Below are 25,894 nucleotides of genomic sequence, written 5' to 3'. Positions count from 1 at the left end.
ACTGGCAACAGAGACCACACGTTTATTCAGGTCCATAGGTGAAGCAGAGAGGCCAAATATAGACAAAAGGTTTCTACAACATGCAATCCAAAACACTAGTAAGGAGAAAAGTTGTGCTAAAGCTTGAAAAATATCAGAATCTGACACTATAAATAAATGTAAAAGGTTAATAATTATTAATCCCCTAAGGTACAATTACAAAGCCATATTTTCTTCTCCTAGCTAAATTACAAACGTCTTCTAACACAAAGCGGAAGAGTGAAAGCAAACGGCCTTCTGTTGCTTGAATTAAAGCAATTTCCTATCTGCTAGACACGAAGAGCGATCAGGCATGGAGACAGTTATTGAAGACACTAGCCAACCATATACTTTGTGGCAGTGCGTATTAAAAAAATCAAAATGCTCTATGTAATTTCTGGTTGCCTAAAACTTCAAATCAGCATGCTGCTGCTCTTTCCCATTTCTATATTTGGACGTCTCAACAAAAATGAATGTCACCGATCCAGGAAAGCAGGTAGTGAGTACAACAACTATGTCTGGCTGTATTAAAGGACACTTTAGAATGAAAATAGGCTTTTAAAAACATAATTTCTATCACATATGCAGCCATTAAAGACCATAGTAAAACTATCTCCAATGTAAGCAAGCATGTGTTTGTACTTAATCTACCAATCACTCATCTATTGCTTTTGTGTGCTGATTTGTTTGTTTGCTTATTTGCAGGTGTTTGCTTATCAAATTCATATATGCATATTTATGAGTATTTATTTTTTAATTCTATTTAAAGTAATTTAATTTATATTATTATATATAATTTTCTTGTCAATACATCGCTGTAAAATTAGTTGTGATGACACATTCTAAAGCAATCAACAAAAAGAGAGACAGAGAGACGGACTGCTGTTACGAACAGTAGCCCCAATGATATGCTTTATGTCTAGTTTGAACATTTGTAGTTTCATTCCACACAAACTCCCCTCCAGTGGACTGGCAAATTACGTACCATAAGCAGCAGGGGAAATAATTGAATACACCTACACATACATACACCTAAAGCAGCTTAATTAATTAGAGAAAGATAATTTGTATTATTGCATCCAGTTGTTCAATATTTACTTTTGGGAGCAGAGGCAGAAAATAGGACTGAACAGCGTTACACCAAATCTTCTTTTTCACTCTATGTTTCTAATAATAATTAAAAAAAAAAAAAACAGTCAAACTGCATATGTGCTATATGTCTGTCAATACAAGGAACCAAACACAGATTTAATATGCTGGCCCAGAGAAGGGAAGGCCCACTAATCAAGTGAGGTTAGGGAAAGCCACAAAGTTACTATAGATTCCTCCCACCCAATATAACTATACTTCTGTGGTTGATTGCTTTCTGTTTAATGATCTGATATATTTGTAAAAATGTTAAACAACTGGCACAGAAACCAGAAAAACAATTTCCAGTGGATATTGATATCAATAGGAATATTTTTGTGCAATTGCCCTGGTATTGTCTCTCAACAAGAGAAAACAATAATGAATTTTGTAACTACGGCAGAAATAAGGGCGTTTCTGATATTTGTATAACTATAACAAGGCATGAACCAGTAGAAAGTTGCAAAAGTGAATGGTAACAGAGTTTTCACTACTCCCTGGTCTGCCAGGGAAAATTGCTGCTTCAGTTTGTGGGTGTGTTTATGCAACCCTACACTGCCATTAGTGTTGTGACCACACGTCGCCTGCCATCACAGTACATCCACATTCTGTGTGTATATATCTGATATAGGACCAAAAGCCACTACAGGTCATACAGACACACTTTACACAGACTGTGCTACCAAGTGTAATACCACTGTAATAAACTAAGGCAAAACTGAAATCCACTTTTTCTGATTTGATAGCAGATAACACTTAATGAAAGCTAGAGCAGAGACTGAATCATTCTGCACTGTGATGCACGAGTCCTTTTCCTCAAGGTGTTGGGCACCATGAAAATCAACATTATTTATCTCAAGAAGATAGAAGAGATCCTTTTCAGAACAAGATCATTTGAAACAAAGTAAAATTAAAATCTCCTTAGTTGTTGACTCATTCTGCTTATGATCAAGTAAAACAGCGTCCTCCTAATCGTTATCAATACCAGACTGAGGTTCCCAGAATCTGATGGCCTTAAGCAGTTCTTATGTTTTGCTAACATATAGTATTTTCTCCCCTCTATCAACAAAGTGTGTTATTAAACAAATTTGATCTCCTTGTCTAAATATGACTGAATAACAATCATTGATCCTTGTCTTGTAGCTGTTCACTGAGTGAACAAGTTGTGAAACAAAACTATGAACTACTGTAGCCATGAGTGACCACAGAAACCAAGCCCTGCAGCCCACTGGCCAGTTGGTGATTTTGTAGACTTGCCATCAGTGCTGGTGAGGACAAAGATCTCAGCCTGGGTCTGCTTCTTGCCACCCACGGTTTTGGGGAACCAGTGTAGGTCGATGGGGTAGATGTCCTCTTGCAGTTTGACAACCAGACTGGTCTCACTGGTCAGCAGGTTCCACTTGAGGATCTGGTGGTCCTCACTGCATGAGTACAACTCATCTGCTGTGGTCCAGCCCACACAGCTCACAAGTTCCTTATGTGGTCTAGTGTTAAGGAAAACATGGATAAAGGTGACTATATCCCTGGTTATGTGTGTGTGGGTTGTCGCAGTGTCTTCTGCAATGAACATAATATAGTCATTTGAAACATGGATGAACTGATTCCAGTTTATTTATATCTTATCTTATCTTATTTGATGTAGTAAAGGTCAAGCCTAACAATAAAAACTAACCAATCAATACTACTACTACAACAAATAATAATAAAGATTGTGCTACCTACATATTACATATTTGAGCAGTAAAGCTCACAACTAAGGACATAAAGAGAGCATAAAAAGGATATGTTTTGGTTCCTTTAGCAGCGATGTTTTCAATCTCATGGTGGGTGGTTGTTGCTGTTGACGATCCCTGGATGAACATGAAAATAGTCACCTAGTGACAATAACTCTAAGACTGAAGTTCCTTTTGTCAAACGAACATCGCTTAGATAGACAAAAGATAACGATATAGAAGAGTACAAGCATGAAAATGTGAAATGCAGCTCGCAGACTCAGTGGCTGTTGGCATGTTCTGGCTGTTGTGGTGAAATAAGCGTCTGTCGTTGCTACGGTACCTGGCACTCTCTGTTGCTAACGTGTGAGTCCTCAGTTGTCCCCAAGACACACTTGTTGTACTCTGAAGGCTAACGTTAACTTGCTTTTCTGGATAAAACGGACATCGCTCTATCGGTGAAGACTTCAATGCACGGCAACCAGCAGTGCGTGGATGGTTTTTGCTCCATCGAAACAGTGAAAACAGCAAACAGCAAACCTACCCATCAGCCATTTATTGCTAACATTATCTGAGCTAACATTAGCTAACGACAGGAGGGAGCTGTCTTGCTACCTTAGTTGTCGCGAGAGTTGTAGGTCCCACTTCCTTGGCAACGGATATTTTAAATTATTAACAAGTACACATACATCTACGTAACGTTACGTAAGTTATATGTATTGAATGGAACTCATTAAAATCAATACAAAATAACGTTAATCGTTAATCCATTCAGCAATATTTTTTCATGACATGAAACTACTTGTGGGCGGGCCTTAGTTCTACTGTAACTAGGCAACCGTTTGAATACGTAGAAACAACATTCTACTTTGAATATGACAATTATCATCAATATCATTTAACAACTTGACGGAGAAGTATATTTGTAGCTGGATTTTGTCGTAATGTTATTTTGATCGTTGGATTTTATTTTGTATGAAGCGAGACAGATTTGGCATCGTCCCCTTTTTTGAATTTCGTCTTTTTTTCCTCTTGCCCTTTGAACGTTCCATGGTGCCTTGCGTCAGTTTGTAACGAATTTGGTTCGACAGCACAGTTTAGGCGCCATTTACAAGTGAGGATTTTCAAGTCGGGGAACTACTCGAAATGACACGGGGTTGAATTTTGTGGACTTTATTCATCAACGTTTGGATAAACGAAGACTTTATAACAAATCTCGATATAGTGAAGAAATAAAGACTCATCATCGACTGTGCGCTTACTGCGAAAGGTAAATGGAATCATTTTAGCGGACAGTAAGCGTTGGGTTCCGTCTATTTGCTGATAGTCATAGTTCGAAACCAGGATTAACGATAGCTAAATTGAGTTTTAACATTACAGTAGAAAACACATCGTTACTAACTTTACAAACATTTCAACAGAGTGATCGTCAGTTATTTTCTTATATCACACTACACTACACTGTAGCTAAACTACAACACAGCACTTGAAAGCAGAACGTAACTTTTGCCAATTTTCAATAAAAGCTAACGTTAACGTTGCAGCTGGTCACTAAACGTTTAGCTCTTTTAGCTGCCGTGTGCCGTCTGATAATGTTAACGTTACACTTGAATGAAATTAAATGAACTGATATACATTTGGTTAGTTTGGCAAATGTTAGGTTAGCCGTCCAGTTAAAATTCTGATTATGTAAATTGTATCATTACCAATGTTGGGTTACAGTTTCACAACGCAGATACGTTGACTGGCTGGCTAGCTAGCTAGCCATTACGTTACCCCTAGCCTTGCTGCCTTATCTAATGTTGGATACGTACAACAGCTAGCTGGTGACAGTCGATGTAACGTTAGCTAACTACTCCCCGCGAACGGAACCTAGTAACGTAACGCGTCTAAGATAACGTAACTTGTTAACTTACCCGGTTACCAAGCTAGCGTCAATAAGTTACTTGTTTGTCTAACGTAGCGCTGGGCAAATCTACTATTTATTGTAACGTTACAATCGCTACTTGAGTTGGCTTTCTGGTTAGCGAGTTGGGCTCAGAATTAGCCCCGTCTACACCCCGGTCCCCCAACACACATACAAACACACAAGTTGAGAGGAATAAAGTTAGCTGTCAGATTTAGACCTCGCTAAGGCTAACATTATGTCTTTACCACTGGCTTGGCAGCCTGACTAGCTGTGTCTATTCAACACTGGCCATCTAGGCTAGGATAGAACTTCAGCACGGGGAAATATTTTATTTGCATGTTAACTGAAATAGTTTGCCACCTGACGTTACGTTAACCTTATTTTCTCGTTTTTGCTAAAACACCAAGGGCTACCAACCTACCAGCTTTGTGGACTGCAATAGCAAATGCCTCCTTCAAACGCAGCAGGGTACTAAACCGAGTTCGTTATAGAAGTCCATTAATTTTTACCATTATTTGGATTGGAGAAAGTAAATGTTTTACAATCATCGCGTAGATTGGCTACTTCATCATAGCATTTCATCTATCAGACTGAGAACCATTCTTTGATAACTGACTTCGTTCGGGTCATCAATACCTACAATCACGTTGTAACTTTACCTATTATTGTAACCAGTAGCTTATGATGGGGGAGAAAATACGTAAATTGGATGAACGGTAGTGAGATCTGACCAGGGCAATGATTAAAACTTGGCAACAGGGTAGCTCCGTGTGACCGTCTAAAGTGGAGTTGCAAGATTGACAGGCGCAAAAACCACTCATGGATATTCCTTTTTACCAATGACCCCTTCAGACTTCAAATCATGCCATCTAAAACTGCAAAGAGCTCAACTGCCTCCGCCAAGCCAAGAGGGAAAGGGTCGCAGCCTCGGGATGACTCCGAAGACGAGCTGGATGTACCCCCTAAAGAAACCAACTCCAATGGCCAAGAGGAGGCACCGCCGACAACTGGCAAGTAACAAAGGGTGTTTTGGTGTCTGTGAATCTAAATAAGTTGTGTTCACTCAATGGCGATGCGTGTCGTTGATGGAAAGGCTGTATTGGTTTGGGCCAATTGGCACAGCTCGGATAGTTTTTTCTTCCTGAATTCACAACACGTAGTTAGATTGCCTAATATTTTTTTCAAGAGAGCCAGTCATCAATAAATGTCTCTTATGATTTTTGAGATGATTATGATGGCGTCGAGTGTGTTTATGTCCCGGACCTTCTCAACGAACAAGGTAATTTATTTCGGATAATGAAGTGTTTTATGTAGTAGATCAAAAGGGTATTTGACCTCATTTTTTCTGACTTGGAATGAAATAATTTGTCAGCGGAGCTTAATGTGTACATAGGCATTAATTGATGTTTAGCTTCTTTAGAATATGTACTAATGTTTCACTGGGTGTATAGCTGCAAGAAAATTATTTACAAACATCGGCCACATAGCTTGTTTATGCCTACGTGAGCACAATAGATTTCAGTCGTTGTGTCTTGGTGTGATGGCAGCATAACCGGTTATACATTATACTTAATTATCACAAAGCAATAATTGGAGTTGGTGCGTTTTACGTATACGTTGAACATGACTGAAATGCTGAAGTCGATGATCGTAATTTACCGTGTAGTTATTTATCATCGACGGAATGAATGTAGCGCATCTACCCAATGTATCAACGCTCCTCGTGAAGAGCGTTTGTATAATGATATGGGCTCGTTCGAAAACGGCCAAGATCTTTCTTTTTTGTCTGGCTCTTGTTTAAAGAACAAAGAAATAATGCCTGTCAACTTTGTCGGCAGTCGTTGTTCCTCTACCGTGTCCAACTCACTGCCTGTGTTTTGTTTGTTTGTTTTTGCTCCTCCACCCCTCCCCCATACACCACTGTCCCCACCTGAAACGAATCGCACCGAGGAATAAAAGTTATACTTTTTGTGCCACAGATCCGTCTCACGGGGAGGGTGCCGAGGCGGTTGATAATCGAAGTTTGGAGGAGATTCTCGGTAGCATCCCTCCACCCCCGCCCCCAGCAATGACCAATGAACCGGGCGCTCCTCGCTTGATGATAACACATTTAGTTAATCGGAACTTTAAATCTTACGCAGGCGAGCAGATTCTGGGGCCTTTCCACAAGGTACGACAAAACATGGTTACATATATAAGCCCTGCTTGGGAAATCTTCTGTTGATGTGTTTCATTCAGTTTACTGAATTACCCTTATTTGTAGTATTTATAATTTCTGTTTTTTTTTTGTTTTTTTTTGCTTTCATTTTATGCCAGTGTAAACATGTTGCCCTATGTAGTAGTAGACACATTTATAAAATAGCACAATTATTTGTGTCTCTACACATTAACATTTAATGGCTTTTTTTCCCCCTTTTTTTTTCTCCCCAAAGTGAAAAAGTCACACTCCTCCATTTTGATTTAGTGTGTGTGTATCTCACTAGGGGTGGTGATCTAGTCATATACTGACATTTTCCTTCAAGTTTTACTTTCTTTAATCCTTTCCTTCCTAATTTTTTTTTAAAGTTTTCCTCATTGCTTTGCAAATACAGGTGCATGAAAATATAGCCTTAACTACACCCATTCACTCAGTAGACATTCACCATCACTATCTTACTGTGCTAGAGTTTTCCTTTATAGCTTTTGGTATTGTGACATGTATTTGTATGTGGATTCAGTGTATTTTATATTATTGAAAATGTTTTCCCTCTTACACCTTCCTCTCCAGCGCTTCTCCTGCATCATTGGTCCAAATGGGAGTGGGAAGTCCAATGTCATAGATTCGATGCTCTTTGTATTTGGATACAGAGCCCAAAAGATCAGATCGAAAAAGCTCTGTGTGCTGATTCACAGCTCTGATAAACACAAAGATGTGCAAAGCTGCACTGTGGAGGTGCATTTTCAAAAGATTATTGATAAGGTATATCTCTCTTTCTCACACACCACACACACACACACACACACACACACACACACACACACACACACACACACACACTCACTCATACACTCACTCACTCACTTTGGCCTCACCCAAAGTAATCAATATACAACTCAAATTGAAAAGACTGATTATAAGTATTTTCAAGTGTTCAAATATTTTTTGTTATATATATATATATATATATATATTCATTTATTTATTTTTCCTCTACATTCACAAGTTAATGTAGCTGCACTTGTTGATATTATGACACTAATGACTAAAACACAGACTCAGAACAGCCATGAAAGTCAAAACTAACACCCACATATGCCATAGTCAATTCACAATGTTGCTAGAATTAATGCCCTATTTTTTAACAATTTTTGAATGGGCCCTTGACTCACTAGGGTCTACTTTTTTGTTTGTATTGTAAAACGTTAGTCATATGGGTGTTTGTATTAAGAGTTTAAATTAGCCTTTTCCATTAGAACATAAAATACTATGTAAACTGACTATAGATTAAAGCATTACAGTTAAACACGTTTTTATATTTGATCTGCCACAGGGGGTGTGACTAAGGTGATTGTCTACATCAGTGTAGAAGCCATGCTGTTTTACCCATAATTTCAGGGTATATAAAAAATCAAGTTGTTGTTGTAACTGATGCATAGGCCTGTGAACTAAGCCTGCACTACAACATGTCAATTTTCAAATTTAAAAGAATGTTTTGAAGAATTGGTGTACACATCTTAAATTGTGAGGCCTTTCCTTAGAAATTGTAATAGCCACATAACCCCTATTTTGGCATTGCATATACAGTCTGAGTTTATCCAAACGTGTTTCCTTTATTTTGTAAATGTAACAATAAAATACACTCAAACAGTGATATGCTACATCTACATGTCAGTGTAACTGGCCTAGATCTGTTGTGTACTTTTTAATCAAGACCTCAGTCAGTTGTTGTTCTTAATGTGGGATGTTTTTCTTATGTCATATGATCCCTCTCATTGGATTTGTCAATATTACGAGTGTAGGCATTTGATGTGTGGAGCTGCTAGTTTGTCCTGGACTGTTCTGATCTAAGCTGCTCTGTGTGTCTTCTGCCCCTCCCCCCTCTGAGCCAGGAAGGAGATGACTACGAAGTCATCCCCAACAGCAAGTTCTATGTTTCCAGGACTGCCAATAAAGACAACTCCTCAGTCTACCATATCAATGGCAAGAAAGCCACGTTCAAAGATGTGGGGGCTCTACTCCGAAGCCATGGCATTGACTTGGACCACAACAGATTTCTGATCTTACAGGTAATTGTTATATTTTCATTTAATTTCCTCCTCCACTTTTGACTTTGCTTTTTTATCCCTGCTGTGACCATCCCATTCTGTCAAAGCTTTCCTGCTCAGCGTTCTCTGCCCATTTCCCAGCCCTCTTTGAATCAAATGTTTCATGGCTACCTCAAAGCCATGCCTGTCTGTGGGAGTAACCTGTTGCACTGGAATTGGAAAGGAGAGGATGTGCCCTCTGCCAGCCCTTAGACTGCTATAGCAGCGCATCATGGTTTGAAACAATGTGGAAAAGGTGCGAACCATTATTTGCTGCTTTAGAATTTTAAGGAAAAAAAACATTTTTACCCATACACGGACCTGGATGTAGTTGAACAGCTAACTTAGATTTTGCAGTGGGGTGCTTGGTGGTAGGTTTGACCCACCAGTGGGGACAGGTTGGACCTCCTTTCCTCTCCCATGTACCTGCCACGCTTTAGCAGCACGTAAATATTGGCGTGTGAGAATAGACCCCAACCCCAATATTAGCAGTGCTGCTTCAGTGTGGCCGGATCAAACACCCTCCATTATCATGGCTTTAATATTGTTTTACCGTTTCATTTGTTTTTTTCTCCACTTTGAATGTAATGCAATTCTGTATATTTCTTCATTTTATTTATTGTTAGAATTTTTTTTTTTATTCCCTTCTAAATTTAGCATTCTGTTAGATTGAGTTTCAACCAGTTCCCTGGTTACACTGTTACCCTTTTTGATTGTATTAGGCTACCTGTGTGACCTACCCATTATTACTTATTAACTTAAGGCTTATGGGATGATGACTCATCTCAGAGTAGAACCAAATGGCTGATCAAATCTTTGTTGTCCCAAAAAGAGGTTTGTTTTTATTTATTTATTTTTAATAGTATGTGGTGTAGTTAGATGAATACTCAGTTTCTGCCCTGCATTGTGGTTTTGTGGTTGGTCGGTTGATTACATGTGTCCTGCTTGACTTTTTGTGTGTGTGCATGTCCATTCTTACTGTCCTTGGATGTTAGGAGATTTTGAGCTCTGTCTGTGACATGGCTGCAATGACTATGGCAAGAGGCTTTAGCTTGTTCTCCAAGGTCACTTTTCCAGGCCTCTGGCTAAGGGGAAGCTGTCTATTTTGTGCACTGGTCAGAGCAGAGGATGACGTGGGATTTTTTTCCCCCTCTCCTGTACTGGCTTCTCCTTTCTCTCGTAAATAAAAGTAATATGTAGGCTACCCTTTTCTAGACAGAGATGGGACATGGGTGAAGATTTTTACCTTTGCCTGTGCATATGTGGATTTTATGTATTTTAAACTTGACATTTATTATCGTGTAGCAATTTTGTCATTCCCTGCTGATCTATGTCTTAAAAAATAAATTTGAACACCTATTTAAACAAATATTAGCTTTAGAGAGTTGTCCCTAAATTGTGGTCCTGCTATGTATATGTACAATATCAGGGAAGTAACCTGAGATGTGGCTACAAGGAGTCAAAATTTGCATGCTACTGAATGTTTTTGTTTTTCATTCACCCGTTTATTATTTTTATTTATTTTTCTTAATTATTTTTCTTATTATTTTTAACTCATATTCCATAGAAAAAGTTATCTGATTGTGAGTTCAGTCATGGGTAGTGAATGTTGGTGGGGATTGGTAAGAAGAGGGTGCAGTTTTAACAGATGCAATTAATCTGGGTTGAGTTGATATGTGGTTATCACAACATGAATGTTTTTGTTAAGTTTGTTCTTAGGCATATTAAACTTATGTCGCATACTATAATTTCTCATTTGTTTGCCAGATTGAAAAACATGTATTCATATATTGAAGGATGAGGAGTTCTGAAGTATTTTAGTTTAACACCCTCTGTTATTTATGCATTTATTTGTCTGTTTATTTGGCCAATTATTATCCTGCCTTCCTCTGAGTGGTAAATCCACTGTGTACTCAAAGGGCCCTTAATTTTGGTGTGGTGTACAATGACTGCATGGACATCTATTGAGTTGTGTGTGGTAGAGCAGCATTATTGCAAGAGTGTGAGGGACTACTCAATTGACCACATCTCTTAAGTGGGAGTTTTGTTTACATGGTTTTTAATTTAATTAATTTGTTTTTAGAAATTATAAATTGTATGATTTTTTTAATTTTAATTAGACTTTTTAGTGCCATGGCTTCTGTGAATGTTTACACGTGTGTGTGTGTGTGTGTGTGTGTGTGTGTGTCTGTCTGTGTCTGTGTCTCTGTGTTGTTCTGTCCTCCACCCAGGGTGAGGTGGAGCAGATAGCCATGATGAAGCCAAAGGGTCAGACAGAGCATGATGAGGGCATGCTGGAGTACCTGGAGGACATTATCGGCTCCTGCCGCCTCAAGGAGCCCATTCAGACCCTGGGCCGCCGCGTTGAGCTTCTCAACGAGCAGAGGGGAGAGAAGGTGATAGACACACTTTAAATAACCTGTCATGCTCTCTGTGTTGATAACTTGACCAACTACTCTGCCTTTATCCTGTTTCTATCACTTGATGTACTGCCTTACTTGTCTACACTAGAAGTTCGGGTTTGAGAAGGCTTTTGTGTGTGTGTGTGTGTGTGTGTGTGTGTGTTTGGATACTTCAGTATTTAGATTCAGGGGTTTTGATGCATGTATGTAGGATGTAAGATAATACAACTTGATAGAGTTGTTAGTGTGAAATCTACGAGGTAAGTGGTGACTTGGCTGGACCAGCTGCCCCTGACATGACACCTGGCTCTCCATACAAACCAGTGAAAAATCTCCATCCTGCACAGTTTGTGCACACGCACACCACCAAAGATGGCTGTATGCTGACAAATTATCATGATCATCTGTTACTTTACAAAAAAAATTTGAGCAATCGCATTGCAGTCAGCAATTTGTACTACACAAATAAGAACAGGATGCTTGAGTGATATTTTTAGAACCGAATGTATTTGATTATAGCTTTTATCACAAATGTTTATGTTGTGGCATCAGCATGAAGGAGAGGTTAGACTGATGTTTTAACGGCTTTTTTGCTTTTATATTTATATTTTTTATTTTATTTTTATTTTTTTTTACAAGTGGGTTGTAGAGGAAGTTGTTGGTCAGCAGGAACAGATGTTTGATTTGCGAGAGATGTGATGTTTTGCTTGTTTGGTCTGCTCAACCAAATCTTATTTGTCCTTTTGCCGCAAATCTTGTGGATGGCATGCTAACATTTTAGGGAGATGGATAGGAATTTGTCAGTTCCGTCTCAATTACATAAAAGTTTTGTTCTAAACATGCCACTTTTGTGTATAATTTAGTATTCTTAAAAAGTATATTTCAAGCTTGATGTCACTAGAGATTAACTATTAAGTTATTTTCACTGTCCCAGCTGAACCGAGTGAAGCTAGTGGAAAAGGAGAAGAACGCTTTGGAGGGAGAAAAGAACAATGCTGTGGAGTTCCTCACCCTGGAGAATGACATCTTCAAACACAAGAGCCAGCTATGCCAGTATTACGTGTGAGTATACCAAAACCCTCACACTCTTCTGCAACCAGCAAATTAAATGACAATCAATCTATTTCATTAAGTTCCTGTTTGGAATCAACAATGGCATTTGTTACTGTTGGCCTCCCGCAACCATCAGTTGAATTAATGTATATTAGTGTATTTTCAAACATTCAGAGGCAACATCATCCATTTCTGATGGCTGACCCCATAGCTCTTTCTTTTACATATAAAAATGTTACGTTTTATGTCTCATTTGTTTTTGCTGTGTCTCTTTGCCATTAGTCATGATCTGCAAAAGCGTGTGGTGGATAAAGAGGAGGAGAAGCAGAGGATCTTGGAGGACACTAAGGAACTCACAGAGAAAAATGCGAAGATCACTGAGGAGATGGAGAAAATGAACCAAGAGCTTAAAAATGTGGAGAAGTAGGGTCATTTTTTAAATTATTTTAATTGTGTGGTTGTTGTTAGGGCCTCTCTAGCCCTGATAACAAAAATGTTGTTATCAGAGCTAATTCTATTTCTGGTCTGGAAAAGTATAGAAAATGAATTAGATAATTTCCAAGTCTTAAAGTTTGGGAATTGCACAAAATCTGCAATTAGTATGGGGAAAAAATATTGTTTTTCAGTCCCAATAAATATGACTACAAATTTCATGTTGTTGTAGACCCACTATCGTTTCATACTGTATATTGATATCTATTGTTGTAAAGAATAGTCTGTCTGTTATAAGCATACATCATATTTAAAACTGACCAAAATCTCAACAAAAATTATAGAATCTTGAAATGTGTAGTAACCCTGTAGTGAAGACTATGAGAACTTCTCAATGTCTCAATTGCCACTTTTGTGGCAAAAAGTAAAACAGAAAAGCCTATGTGTTTTTTTGTTTTTGTTTATATTTTTACATATAGTTTTTTTCCCTTCTGATTTGCATAGTTTATCTGATATCAGTCTTTCATGGTTGACTTTGAGCGAGTATAGCCAATATATGTGCTGTTCTTCCACCAGGAAACAGAACAAGCTGACCAAGTACATTGAGGCCCAGAAGGAGAAGTTCACCCAGCTGGACCTGCAGGACGTGGAAGTGCGTGAGAAGCTCAAACACTCTAAGAGCAAGACCAAGAAACTGCAGAAGCAGCTGGAGAAGGACAAAGAGAAGGTGTGTTAGCTGTTAAATTGGTGCGTGCCACAATTACGCATGGTTCAATGATTTAAACTGACATAATATTTCTGTTTGCCATTCTGCAGTAGCTGTGATTGTTTCACCCTTAGACAATATATCATTTTGGAAATTCTCGTAGTGTGCAAGGCTTAGGTCTTAGAAAGATACTTCTAATCTGTAAGTCAAGAGAACATAATTGTGGCTAGTTTTTATATAATTTACAGGACATACCCATAAACAAATACAATGTTGCACTGTGAGTCAATACAAGCTAGCACCAGAGGTATGACACTTCAGTTTTATTCTGTTTATTTTGTCTCCTGGCCAAAAAAGAAACATGGGCACTAGAAATACAATTTCCCTTGCTTATAGAAACACAAGGTCTGTTGTTCTGAGGCCTAGAGCAAAGGCATTTCTCCAAGCTTAACAGAATCCTGTATATTTGTAATTGGTGTATTGCATAATTAAACAAATACATTTTTACTTCCATCAGTGTCTCATATTTAGTTTGCAATCAGATTTATTAGCATCACTTGCCGGTCCATTTTGGACCTTCTGAGTCAGTTTGTCTGGTTTTGACAGTTGCTGCGGTACGTACTTTACAGACCCATGTTTTACAGTTGTAAGCATATGAAATGCACTGATTTTACCATAAATGATCAGTATGCTTTATTTTTAACATACAATCAGATTACATGTTGATGTAGTTTAGCCACCATCCGCACTTAAACATTTTCCTATGGTTCACTTTGCCTATGTTGTTTGCTTCTAATTTCAGTGTTATGGGAATTATTTTCCTTCATAATCATGATTCCCACAGTCATGAAACACCTGGAAGTCATGGAATTTGAAAATGTTTTCCAGACCTGGAAAAATTTGGTGATTTGAGACACATCCAAAAAGTTTTGGATATGTCATAGAAATTTGTTCATAATTTTTCCAACTAATCAACTGTTCAAAGTGAACCATGGCTGCTGGTAGAGTTCCCTTTTTGAAGGAATAATAACCCAAATAACAAATTATTTGATTACATAAGTCCCATATGACTTGGTACATTCAAATTGGCTGTCATACATTTGATACATACATTTGTCATACATGTGAACATAGCCACTGACGAATATTGATCTTGGAAATTGTGCCCTATCTCATGGAAAAGTCATGGAATTTGAATTTGAATTTTTTTATTCTTTTTTTTATTCTTATTCTTTGTTAATTTAGGTTATTCACAGGGAGCTAATAAAAACAGTATAAAAATTTAGACATCACATTTCATGGCCAGAAGGGCCATTTCCCTTGCTGGCCACTAGGGGGCTGTGAAGTAACAGGCAAGTTGGAGCAAGTTGATTGTTTGTGTGACTAGCTGCCCATCAATAGCGCTCTCGCTCTGTTTCACTATTATTCATGCTCTTTCTCTCTTAGTCTAAAGTTTCTCTATCTTGTGCGCTCACACACAAACGTAGAATTAAGAGTTGCCTCTTAACTGTAGGTATATCTTCCCATCTCCCTCTCTCCCTGCTCTAAAACCCTAGCTGTTCTGGCCACAGTGGCTGTGCTTTGGCAATGTGTTGGTTAGAGGGGGAGCTGGGCAGAGGCCAGTGCAGTGTTCTGCTGTGTGGTAGTCAACTATGGCCTGGCTTGTGTAACACTCCCAGCAGCCGCATTCACTTTTCACCCGCAGTTAACCCTACAAAACATAGGCTATATACACACACCACTCCTTCTCTTGTCTCAGCCGTGCCAAGCGGCAGACTGTTGTGCCAGTCTTAACCAGGGCTTTCTCAGTCCTGAATGTGTGTTTATAGTTGATTACAGTTGTGTGTTTTGGCCTACTTTTAAAAGTCTAGCACAGTTTGCTTGTAACTGACAAAAAGCTTATTCAATCCATTTATTTCCCCCCCTTTTTTTTCATTGCAATCTTTAACTACTCCATCTTGTCATCCACTAATTTAAGAGGTAGCGAGCTATTATGCTGTGATTTGTAGGAGTGTATTAAAGAGTTATGTCCTCAAGTTGAACCTAGACAGGTGTGGTCGCCGTTGCTTAGAATCCAGACTTGGACACATCTAATCTTTTTTGTACCTCCTCCTGTCTGTCTCGCCTTTCAGCTGGAGGAGGTGCGCAATGTGCCAGCCAACAGTGAAAAGGCCATCTCTGAGGCAACAGCTCGCAAGGAAGAGCTGGAGAAGCAGAAAGTGAAAGAGGAGGAGAAACTTAAGGAAGTGATGGAGAGTCTGAAGGAAGAGACCAGTGGCTTGCAACAGGACAAAGAGGTATGTGTATATCTGGATGTTTGCTGGTTTCATGCTTTGTTTAACCTTGCATGATAAACACTTGGCACCACTTCTGTGAAATACCCATTTCATTTATCATCCTCCTATCTCTCATCAACGCTCCCTCAACCCTCCTTCTCCTCTTCTTGTTCCCCCCCATGTGTTCCTCCAGACCAAAGAGAAGGAGCTGATGGAGCTGAGTAAGGCAGTGAATGAGACTCGCTCGCGAATGGACCTGGCTCAGTCAGAGTTGGACATCTACCTAAGTCGCCACAATACAGCTCTGACTCAGCTCAACACAGCCAAGCAGACACTTCAGACAACTTCTGACACCCTGCGGGAGCGCCGTACCGCCATCAAAGACCTGCAAGTCAAGATACCACATTGTGAACAGGAGCTCAAGAAGGTAAAGCTGGAAGTCAGCTTTATGTTTAGGCGGCATTCACATAGGGCGAGTGGCATCCGTCAAATTCAGAGTATCCATTAAAACCACCTAGGTTGTGTTGTGTGCGTCTGTGGAGCTACATGCACCTTTGGTAATCGTTTTGGCATATAGGCTATTTTGTCTGTGTACAGATTTTAGATCAACACAGTGGAAATACACTGTAGAGTCAGATTTGCACCATATTGTCGTAGAAGTATATATATATGTAAATATATATATATAAATATATATTTACTTACATATATAAATATATATGTAAAATATATATATGTATGTGTGTGTGTATACATACTTGTTGATTAGTACATGTGGTGTAAATTTTAAAAGCAGGACTCATTGTGGGATGATGAACATCTTTTGAAGTATTGCATTCCAAATGAACGTGGGGTCTGCTATTGAATTATCACAAAAATAAATAAGATTAGATGTTTAGTAAATATTTAGGAGAGAGATAGATGGATAGGTCCTATGCTTGTCCAAAGATTGTCCAACAATCACAAGTCACAACACTGACTGAATAATCCTAAACATATCAACGTGACTGCTCTGATGTGTGAGAGAGTGTGTAGAGAGTTAAGATGGACGATATAAAGTCAATCACCGCAGTGCAAAAATACTATACCATCACCAAGGCCCACTATAGCTATATGACCACCAGTGTTGTTTCTACAAAGACAACATTAAAATAGATGAGGCTTGGATGTTGTTGCTTCGGCTGTTGGAGCACAAGGTAAGGCCAGCCTGTATGTGCATTTTCAGGGAGGCTGCTGGACTGCATAGAAATGTGCCTCTGGTCTGAACAGCCCAGCTGTGACTCATGCACGTAAATCCCGCTACGTGTCCGTTCCGTGTCCCATCTGAACCAGGCCTCAGCCTCTCCTATTGCTCCTCCCCTTTTCTCTCCAGGATGAGGCAGAGCTGGAGCAGCTGATGCAGTTGGATAATGAGACCAGGGAAGTGGTGAGGGACATGAGGCAGAAGGTGGAGGAAGCGAAGAGCTCCCTGTCCTCCAACCGCAGCCGAGGCAAGGTCCTGGATGCCCTCATGCATCAGAAGAAGAGTGGCAAAATCCCTGGCATCCTCGGAAGACTGGTGAGAACACTGTTGTGATATACTAATAAATAGGCTTACTCAGCCATAGTATTTCCTTTATAATTTGTTTAGCCATGGTGCCCCCCCACACACATGCAGCTGGAAAATTGACCCTACAGTTAAAGAAATGTAAAAGCAATCAAAATTCATGATTTGGCCTTATTGCTCAGCCTGTCCCCCCCCCAAAACAACAATTCAATTACAAGTACAGCACAGTTTGTCCTTATATCAAGATTTAAAAAATGGTCCCAGGAGCAACTTGGGTCTCAGAACCAAAATTATTATAATTATTAGACATCATCTCCCACATTGTCTAAACATTATACAGGAAACACTGCTCAGCAATATGCCTAATCTGTTATGTGGCTCAGTGTTCAGATTTATTTTACATACTGTTTTCACTTTTTCATTAATTTTATATTTCCAGGGGGACCTGGGAGCCATAGATGAGAAGTATGATGTAGCTATCTCCTCCAGTTGTGGTGCTCTGGACAACATTCTGGTGGATACCATTGACACGGCTCAGAAATGTGTCACCTTCCTCAAAGCACAGAACATCGGGGTTGCTACCTTTATTGGTCTTGACAAGGTAAACATCATTAGACTTGGGAGATAATGTGGTTCAATCAAGAGAGTCTAAACTACTGTGCATTTAGAGAGTGATATCCTGTTCAGAAGTAATGGTTTTGTCTTTTAAAGGTCAGATTGGTTTAGATTTTCTGTGAAATATCCTCAATCCATACTGCAGGCTACACTCTATGTAGCAGAAATTGAGCCAGAACATTGTCTTGACAGACACCTGAAGAGCGTAATAAATTACTTCAGCACTTACACAAATCTTTATAGTTTGCGGCTGGGGTTTCTGGAACACACAGTTTCTTGAACATAGACTCATAGACTTTTTTAATGTTGAGCTACTCATGTTTCCTCTGATGTAATGAAAACATTTCCTCATCTTCCTCTTCTTCATCTTCCTTCTCATTTTCTTACCACACTCAGATGAAGGTGTGGGAGAAGAACATGGCTCCCATTCCCACTCCAGAGAACAGCCCTCGTCTGTTTGACATGGTGCGAGTGAAAGATGAGAGCGTGCGGCCAGCTTTCTACTTTGCCCTGAGGGACACCCTGGTGGCCCAGGACATGGAGCAGGCCACCCGGCTGGCCTTCCAGAAGGACAAGCGCCGGAGAGTGGTCACCCTGCAGGGACAGATCATCGAGATGGCCGGTGGGTAGACTACTCAACATTAACTCACCTGGCTGTTATGTTTTCTCTTAGCTCTTATAGTTATGACTCATTCAGTGAAGTTATCCTATTTTTCTGTTCATATGACATGGTCTGATTACATTTTTTATTTTATTTATTTATTTATCTTTTTTATATGCCCCCATGGTCCTGTGTGTCCCTCATAGGCACCATGACCGGAGGAGGAAGAATAATGAAAGGCAGGATGGGCTCCTCCATTGGCACTGAGGTCTCCCAGGTGGAGGTGAGTGCTGAGTGTGCACGCACACACACACCAGGTCTCTGGTATCAGATAATCACCATCACCATTATTATTTACAGCACATTATGATTTTCATTGTTTGTGCTTTCATATGTTTTCTGTAGCTTGACCGTATGGAGAGCAATTTGACCGAGAAGGTGTTGAAGCTACAGGGCTGCCAGGAGAGAAAGCTGCAGCTGGAGGAGAACGTCCAGCGCCTCCGATCGCAGCTCCGAGACATGAAGAACACTCTGGAAAAATACACCAACAGCATGACTGTACGACATACACACAGGACTTCTTTTCATTCAGTGTTTCTCTCTCACTCATTTGGGTGCATTTATAGGCATGTCTACCAAGCCAGCAATATTATGTGACAATATTAATTCAGTGTAACTTGCAATCTGTAGTTGCCATCTTATCATGTCTGTATGGCTGACTATTTTTCCCTCTCCGTCCTTCCTTCAGAGTCTAGCTGAGCAGGAGGCTCACCTGAAACCCCAGATCAAGGGGCTTGAGGCCAATGTGCTGGCTGCTGCCCCAGACAAGGCCAAACAGAAACAGATGGAGAAGAGCCTGGGGGCCTTCAAGAATGGTAGGGTCGTCTGAACACCCAGAACACTCAACCCCTTGTAAACTACGTACGGTACATGTTATTAAAACATAATTAAACAAACTAGCTCATAGCAATATCGGTTGGTAGTAATATTAATAGGCACCTAGTACTGGGTCAAATCATTGCAGTTTGCCATCTGTCAGTACAAAAATATGTATTGACTAGTGGATACTGAATATATAGCGACAAACATGGAATATTCAACACTAGTATTATCATTCTGTGTCTGCATTCCTTTATTTTCTACTTCATGATTCTACCCCCCTCCTCTCCCAGACTATGAGGCAGCGTCTAGTAAGGCAGGGAAGGTGGAAGCTGAGGTGAAAAGACTCCACAACCTGATTGTCGACATCAACAGCCACAAGCTGAAGGCTCAGCAGGACAAGCTAGACAAGGTCAACAAGGAGCTAGATGACTGCTCCTCCGCCATCACCAAGGCCCAGGTGGCCATAAAGACTGCTGGACGGTGAGGGATTGAACATGTTGGTTGCATCCACATATGTTCACACACTGATACTTGTATGCATTCATTCACAGGTCCAAAATTAACACGCCAACAGCCAGTGAAATTATCTTTGACAGATAAATCAGTAAGGGTCAACCACCACTCTGGCCAGTAACTTTTGGAGACATTTCTCCACAGTCTACACAAAGTGGTATCTAAACTTCTGTTTCACCGCTGCCTGGATGGATAATCAGTGTAACATTATTTGAGAATTAATATCAAATTGTGAAACTATCTTCACTTTAACTGTGTTTGTGTGTGTGTACCTTGTGATTCTATACACAAAATGGAATTGAAAACAGGTTGGGTGACACATTTTTATAAAAAAAAAATGTTAATTTTGTCCACTAAAAATAATTGGACACTGTTTAGGTTTCTGGAGGTGTTGTGATTCCAGTTAAACAAAATAATACCTATAATGGGAGATACACACTTGATAACCATACTCTCACCTACCCCTCATTCCTCTAATATCCACCATGGTTTGCATGTTAAAGGACTTGCAGTTCTGTATGGCAAGCCTCAACTTGGCGACATGATCTTTTCACTGCACACACACCATATCCAGGCTTATTCCTTAATGTCTATTCATCTCCCGTTTTCAGCAACCTGAAGAAGTGTGAGGACAGCATGAATCGTGTGCAGAGTGAGCTGGAGGAGAATGAGAAGTCCATGGCTGACCTAACGGAACAGCTGAAGAAACTGGAAGATGAGGCTGGTGATATCATGAAGGCCTGTCAGGAGGCTGAGGTCAGCACTCAGTTCACTTTACCTTTTACCAAAGTGTTTTCAATTATTTCAATGGTTTATGCTGTCTTGCATTCCAATGGCTTTCATGGTGTTTATATCATTAAATATGGACAACTATGCTCTTGATTTTGATATTTACATTTTTGTCGCTGTGTGGGACCACCACATCTAAATGAATGTGAAGGAAACACTGAAGTAGACTAAGTGTGAGAATCTTTGAGTAGCACCATGTCCTCCTGTCCCCTAGGCGGCGCTGCCTGAGGTGCAGGAGCAGTACCAGGGGGTGGTGAACGAGATAAAGGGCCTGCAGCAGCAGGAGCACACACTGCAGGAGGAGTCCCTTGGCGTACGCCTCCGCATTGAGCAGATAGAGACCACCATCACTGAACACAACAACAAGATCAAACACTGGCAGAAAGAGGTGGGTGGGGAGGAGTGTGTGTATGTGTTTTCACTCAGAAGTTATTGAATTTAAGTATGCTACCCTTACCATGTGGAGAAGTTCAGGTATCTGGTGGTCAATCTCATAATCCTTGTTACCCTCACCAGTTAGGTGTATCGGCTGCAGTAATGCTGGTGTAATATCAGAACATAGTGGTAAAGAGAAGGCTGAGCCTCAAAGCTCACAATTTTACCAGTCGATATTTGTTCTTACCGTCACCTATGGCCATGAAATCTGGGTAGTGACCGAAAGAAAGACACTGTGGAGACAAGCTGCCAAAAGGAGGTTTGAAGGAGGAGGAGTGAGCAGCTCAGCAATCTGGGAGGACCTCTGTGTCAAGCTGCTGCTCCTCCACATAGAGGTGAGAGTTGGGGTGGGTTGGGCAGCTGGTACGGATGCCCCCTGGGCGCCTCCCCTTGGAGGTGTACTGGGCACAACAGAGACCCCGGAGCCGATCCAGGACACGCTGGAAGGAATACAGTCTGGTCTGGTAAACATTAACTACTTCCCTTTAGCTAAAAACAAGAAGGCCTTTTCCAAGACTTGTCTGCAGTATCATCAAGAAATGATCTAGAGCTGCTTCATTGACACTGAATGGAAAACCAAATTTATGGATGAGGGCACAGAAACCTGTAGTACCTGGTGCTGTGGCCCAATTATTTTGTCACAAATAACTGTGATTAACAATTTAATTGTCTTTGTCTTTATGGGTGAGTAATAAACTGAGCACATAAAATTACAAATAAATAGGTCACAATATTAAAAAATTAACAGCGTGCTGATAGGTGAAGCCGTACGTTGTTTTGCAAGGAGATCCATTTTGCTCACTGTGCTACATTGCAGTGATGACATCAGACCAAGGATAAAGAGCATCAGTAAAACAGAACACCATTTGTATGCCTCCGTGCCGCCGACAGCTGTAGCCGGAGGCATTATGTTTTCGGGTTGTCCGTCCGTCCGTCCGATTCTTGTGAACGCGATATCTCAGGAACGCTTTGAGGGAATTTCTTCAAATTTGGCACAAACGTCCACTTGGACTCAAGGATAAACTGATTCGATTTTGGTGGTCAAAGGTCAAGGTCACTGTGACCTCACAAGACGTTTTTGGCCATAACTCATACGCTAATTATGACAAAATTTCACACAAATGTCTAATAGGATAAAATGATGAAGTGATGACATTTTATATCCAAAAGGTCAACTTCACTATGACGTCATAATATTTTGCTTACCACTGTAGCTGAGAAAACGATCTTGGGTCATTCTACAAAAACGGTGGAAGTGCTGTCACTTTTGCAGACACCAAAATCCTTTAAGTTGACCTAATAATCACATTAATTATATATGTTCAATAAATAAAGACTATCCTTGCAATGATAAAACAAAGTTTATTGGCGAAGGCATACAACTGCGAGGCGGTTATTTCTAGTTATAATTGTTTTATTTCACTCCTGTTGAGGTTTCATTATTATCTTTCTTTTGTTTTTGGCTCTGCTTTTGTTCGGCTTTGTTCTACTTGGTTTGACTTAACGGCTTTGAATTGTTTTTTGTTTTATTTTTCTGTCCTGTGCTTTTGCCTGATTTTATTACCTCTGTTTTACTTTCTTGTCTCTATAAAGCACTTTGTAACTTTGATTTGAAAAATGCTATATAAAAAAAGTTAGTTGTTTGATGTTGGTTGAAGTTGGTTCTCTTATGTCTAACTTTGGGAGAGACTTTATTTTTCATACTGAACTGTTCAAGATTTGTTTGTTGTTGTTTTTTTTGTATTTTATTTATTCAGACAGTTGGAAAGTAGAGACAGCAGATAAACTTCTGGTGGGATTGGATCCTCAGCCAGCAGGCGGAGTGCTCCTTGGACCATTATTCATTATCCTTGTCCCTGTGTTCCTCAGGCCACCAAACTGTCCCTTCATGCCTATGACAACAAGCCAGCCGAGGAGCTTCCTGTGCTTACTCCTGCTGACCTTGAGGAAATCGCAGATCCCAATGTCATCACCAAGAAGATCTCCCTGCTGGAGGCCCGCTGTGCTCAGATGAAGCCTAACCTGGGGGCCATCGCTGAGTACAAGAAGAAGGTATGCAAAATATGCACAGGTATTAGTCATCCTAATACCTGTAGAAGGGATTCCCAAACTCCATTATAGGATCCTCCACTGGAGGTATTATTTTACAGGAGACCCACCAAATGTTGGGTTGGATTTGAAAACTTAGTCTTGTATATCAAATATTGAGCAAATTAGGCCATTTTGCTGAAGGACGTTATCACAATATTAGTCAGTGTTCCTTCAGCTATTGGTGTCACTGGTCATTTTAGCGCAGTAGCTGATGCCCCAAAAACCAGCTTGCCCAAATCAGCCCCCATATGTCTGGAATCCCTTGAGTATGGGAAAATACTGTTTCTCAAGTCCTGATAAACATGACTACACGTTTGTATGTAGTTGTAGACCCCATCATTTCACATGTTGTGCTATTTGTTGTGAAGACAAATCTTCACCTATAGTGCTGGGAACTGAAGTCTGGAAGCTGATGATATAATGATACACTACTGACTAAAATCTTCAGATTTTGCAAATACAGAATACATTCAACAGGGGCATTTAAGCGATGATTTCAGCATCTCCCTCTCTCTCTTTCCCACAGGAGGAGCTGTACCTGCAGCGTGTGGCTCAGCTGGATGAGATCACCACAGAGAGGGACAACTTCAAACGTGGCTACGAGGACCTGCGCAAACAGCGCCTCAACGAGTTCATGACTGGATTCAACATCATCACCAACAAGCTGAAGGAAAACTACCAGATGCTCACGCTTGGGGGTGATGCGGAGCTGGAGCTTGTGGACAGTTTAGACCCATTCTCTGAGGGCATCATGTTCAGGTGAGAGACGAGCAAGAACCAACATCAAAGGTCAAAGAGCATCGACACATGTCCTGTTGATTAATGTGGACTCTCGTCTTATTATTTCCTGTATGTTGCTCCGGTCTTTGTTGCCATGTTATCAGTATGTTTGAGCATTGGATATCTGTCGCTCACTCTCTTTCTTCCACTTTCTATCTAGTGTGCGCCCTCCTAAGAAGAGCTGGAAGAAGATCTTTAACCTCTCGGGGGGAGAGAAGACCCTCAGCTCCTTGGCCCTGGTGTTTGCTCTGCACCACTTCAAGCCCACACCGCTCTACTTCATGGATGAGATAGATGCTGCTTTGGACTTCAAGAATGTCTCCATCGTGGCCTGTTACATTTATGTGAGTATTTACATCTGTATATTGGTGATGAGACTCAGTGGATCAGAGGGCTTTGATGCTGCATTTAAGTGTTTGAGGTCATGGATTCAAGCCCCATTTGTTTTAAGTTCAGAGTGTATTTTGGGCAGCAGAGTGGTGTAGCAGATAGGGAAACCACCCTTCAACCTAACAACCCAGGTTCAAGTCCCTGGGGTTCTATGATTTAGTGATTCAGCAGAAAGTAATTAAATAAGAAAATGGCTATAACCTTCTTAAGCTATAACCAGCTATAACCTTTTTAAGAACTGTGGCGAGCCCAGTATCCCTCTGTGTTGTGTAACACAGGATTGACGAAGGAGCTATTAAGGGAAATCACCTGTTTTTGGTTGCTGGGGTCAAAACGAGTACTAAGGCTTTTACTGCTGGCATTCACTCTGCCCATTATGTTTATAGCCTTGTGGATGAAGGCTCACTTGATCCCTTCAGTTTAAAATTTGACAGCGCCTTTTGCAGCAGTAATATGCCACATGATACTCACTTGAGAATAAAATCTCTTCAGCTAAATCATTTTCTTTTTCTCCCACCACTTTTCTGTGCAGGAGCAAACCAAGAACGCTCAGTTCATTATCATCTCCCTGAGGAACAACATGTTTGAGATCGCTGATCGTCTCATTGGCATCTACAAAACGCACAACACCACCAAGAGCGTGGGAATCAACCCTAAGACCATTGTGTTCAAGGAGCATGATGCAGTCAGTGCTTAAACCTATAGAGAACTTCTGTTACACTCATAATTTTCTTTTTACTATCCCTTTCATAGACCATGTAAATAAATGTATGTCTTTTAGATCTTTCGTTTTAATTTTGTCTTCTTCTGCCATGAAATGCTGCTATTCTTTTACTGTCACCATCAATAAAAATTTTCTTAATCTGCTGATCTTTTCTTAGTCTCAGATACTCTCATAACCACTCAGATGTAAATAAGCATAATATAATTTAAATCTGTTCTGAAACCATTTTGGCCAAGTGGTATTCAAGGGTTGTCCTCCACATTTTAGGTCAAATTCTAAACTAATCCGATATCTGTTAAAAAGGTACAACAAACTGATTCCCCGAAACACTGCACATCAGCTTTACTGAATACCAGGAAATGTCTAAATAAATAAAAATCCCAGTGTGATCATACAAGAGGAATAGCAAATGCATTAAGAATTGCTTGTGGCAAATTATGTACACTGCCAATGTTCTGTGAGAGATCGTGGGGGAACTTGGACCCCATACATTTCACACTTCGGAGACAATTGTAGCAAGCACCAGTTAACTAATGAGCCCACTGCAACACTTTCTGAGAACAGTGTGTACGGGAGCTTACTGCACTGCCTCCTCACAACTAATTACT

The 25,894-nt window shown here is 40.2% G+C and overlaps 2 protein-coding genes across 5 annotated transcripts in view; one reads left to right on the top strand and one right to left on the bottom strand.

The window, feature by feature from the left end:
• Window positions 1-3,411, bottom strand: part of ift80 (intraflagellar transport 80 homolog (Chlamydomonas)) — a 37,161-nt gene extending 33,750 nt beyond the window's left edge. Inside the window, exons 1-3 of one of the 2 annotated variants that reach the window (XM_071521246.1) lie at window positions 3,202-3,411; window positions 2,932-2,996; window positions 2,404-2,625 (exon numbers count right to left, since the gene is read on the bottom strand). In XM_071521246.1, coding sequence (XP_071377347.1) covers window positions 2,404-2,625; window positions 2,932-2,968 — 259 coding nt within the window. In that variant the 5' untranslated portion in view covers window positions 2,969-2,996; window positions 3,202-3,411. Of the gene's footprint in view, window positions 1-2,403; window positions 2,626-2,931 lie in introns of both variants that reach the window. The other variant, XM_071521235.1, reaches the window with a different exon arrangement.
• Window positions 3,412-3,960: 549 nt separating this feature from the next.
• Window positions 3,961-25,424, top strand: smc4 (structural maintenance of chromosomes 4). Of its 3 annotated transcripts, XM_071521120.1 has the most exons (24): window positions 3,961-4,128; window positions 5,620-5,777; window positions 6,747-6,937; window positions 7,535-7,726; window positions 8,857-9,033; window positions 11,283-11,447; window positions 12,388-12,515; window positions 12,789-12,929; window positions 13,515-13,665; window positions 15,777-15,941; window positions 16,114-16,347; window positions 17,293-17,478; window positions 17,906-18,067; window positions 18,478-18,703; window positions 18,889-18,965; window positions 19,088-19,240; window positions 19,431-19,557; window positions 19,855-20,044; window positions 20,689-20,833; window positions 21,081-21,254; window positions 23,171-23,353; window positions 23,919-24,151; window positions 24,333-24,516; window positions 25,095-25,424. In XM_071521120.1, the coding sequence occupies exons 2-24, from the start codon at window positions 5,630-5,632 to the stop codon at window positions 25,257-25,259; spliced, it is 3,897 nt and encodes a 1,298-aa protein (XP_071377221.1). In that variant the 5' UTR covers window positions 3,961-4,128; window positions 5,620-5,629; the 3' UTR covers window positions 25,260-25,424. The 3 variants fall into 3 exon arrangements, with proteins under 3 accessions (XP_071377221.1, XP_071377228.1, XP_071377237.1); XM_071521127.1 differs by lacking the exon at window positions 3,961-4,128 and having other exon boundaries at window positions 5,630-5,738; window positions 6,738-6,937; XM_071521136.1 differs by lacking the exons at window positions 3,961-4,128; window positions 5,620-5,777 and adding an exon at window positions 5,895-6,046.
• Window positions 25,425-25,894: the final 470 nt, after the last annotated feature.

This window comes from Centroberyx affinis, unplaced genomic scaffold (assembly GCF_046629955.1).
Source record: "Centroberyx affinis isolate AG114_WGS23_722 - 3 ecotype Tasmania unplaced genomic scaffold, CSIRO-AGI_Caff_v1 ptg000076l_1, whole genome shotgun sequence".
NCBI classification, from domain to species: domain Eukaryota; kingdom Metazoa; phylum Chordata; class Actinopteri; order Beryciformes; family Berycidae; genus Centroberyx; species Centroberyx affinis.
The sequence above is the reverse complement of the archived record's forward strand: the minus strand, read 5'-3'. Positions and strand labels throughout refer to the sequence as shown.

What these genes read in the sequence shown, in the direction of transcription:
- smc4 (XM_071521120.1), top strand. Translation starts at nt 5,630, where the DNA reads ATGCCATCTAAAACTGCAAAGAGCTCAACTGCCTCCGCCAAGCCAAGA. An exon ending in CAGCTATGCCAGTATTACGT is followed by an intron (nt 12,516 to 12,788) that starts GTGAGTATACCA and finishes CTTTGCCATTAG; the next exon opens with TCATGATCTGCAAAAGCGTG. An exon ending in GAGCTTAAAAATGTGGAGAA is followed by an intron (nt 12,930 to 13,514) that starts GTAGGGTCATTT and finishes TTCTTCCACCAG; the next exon opens with GAAACAGAACAAGCTGACCA.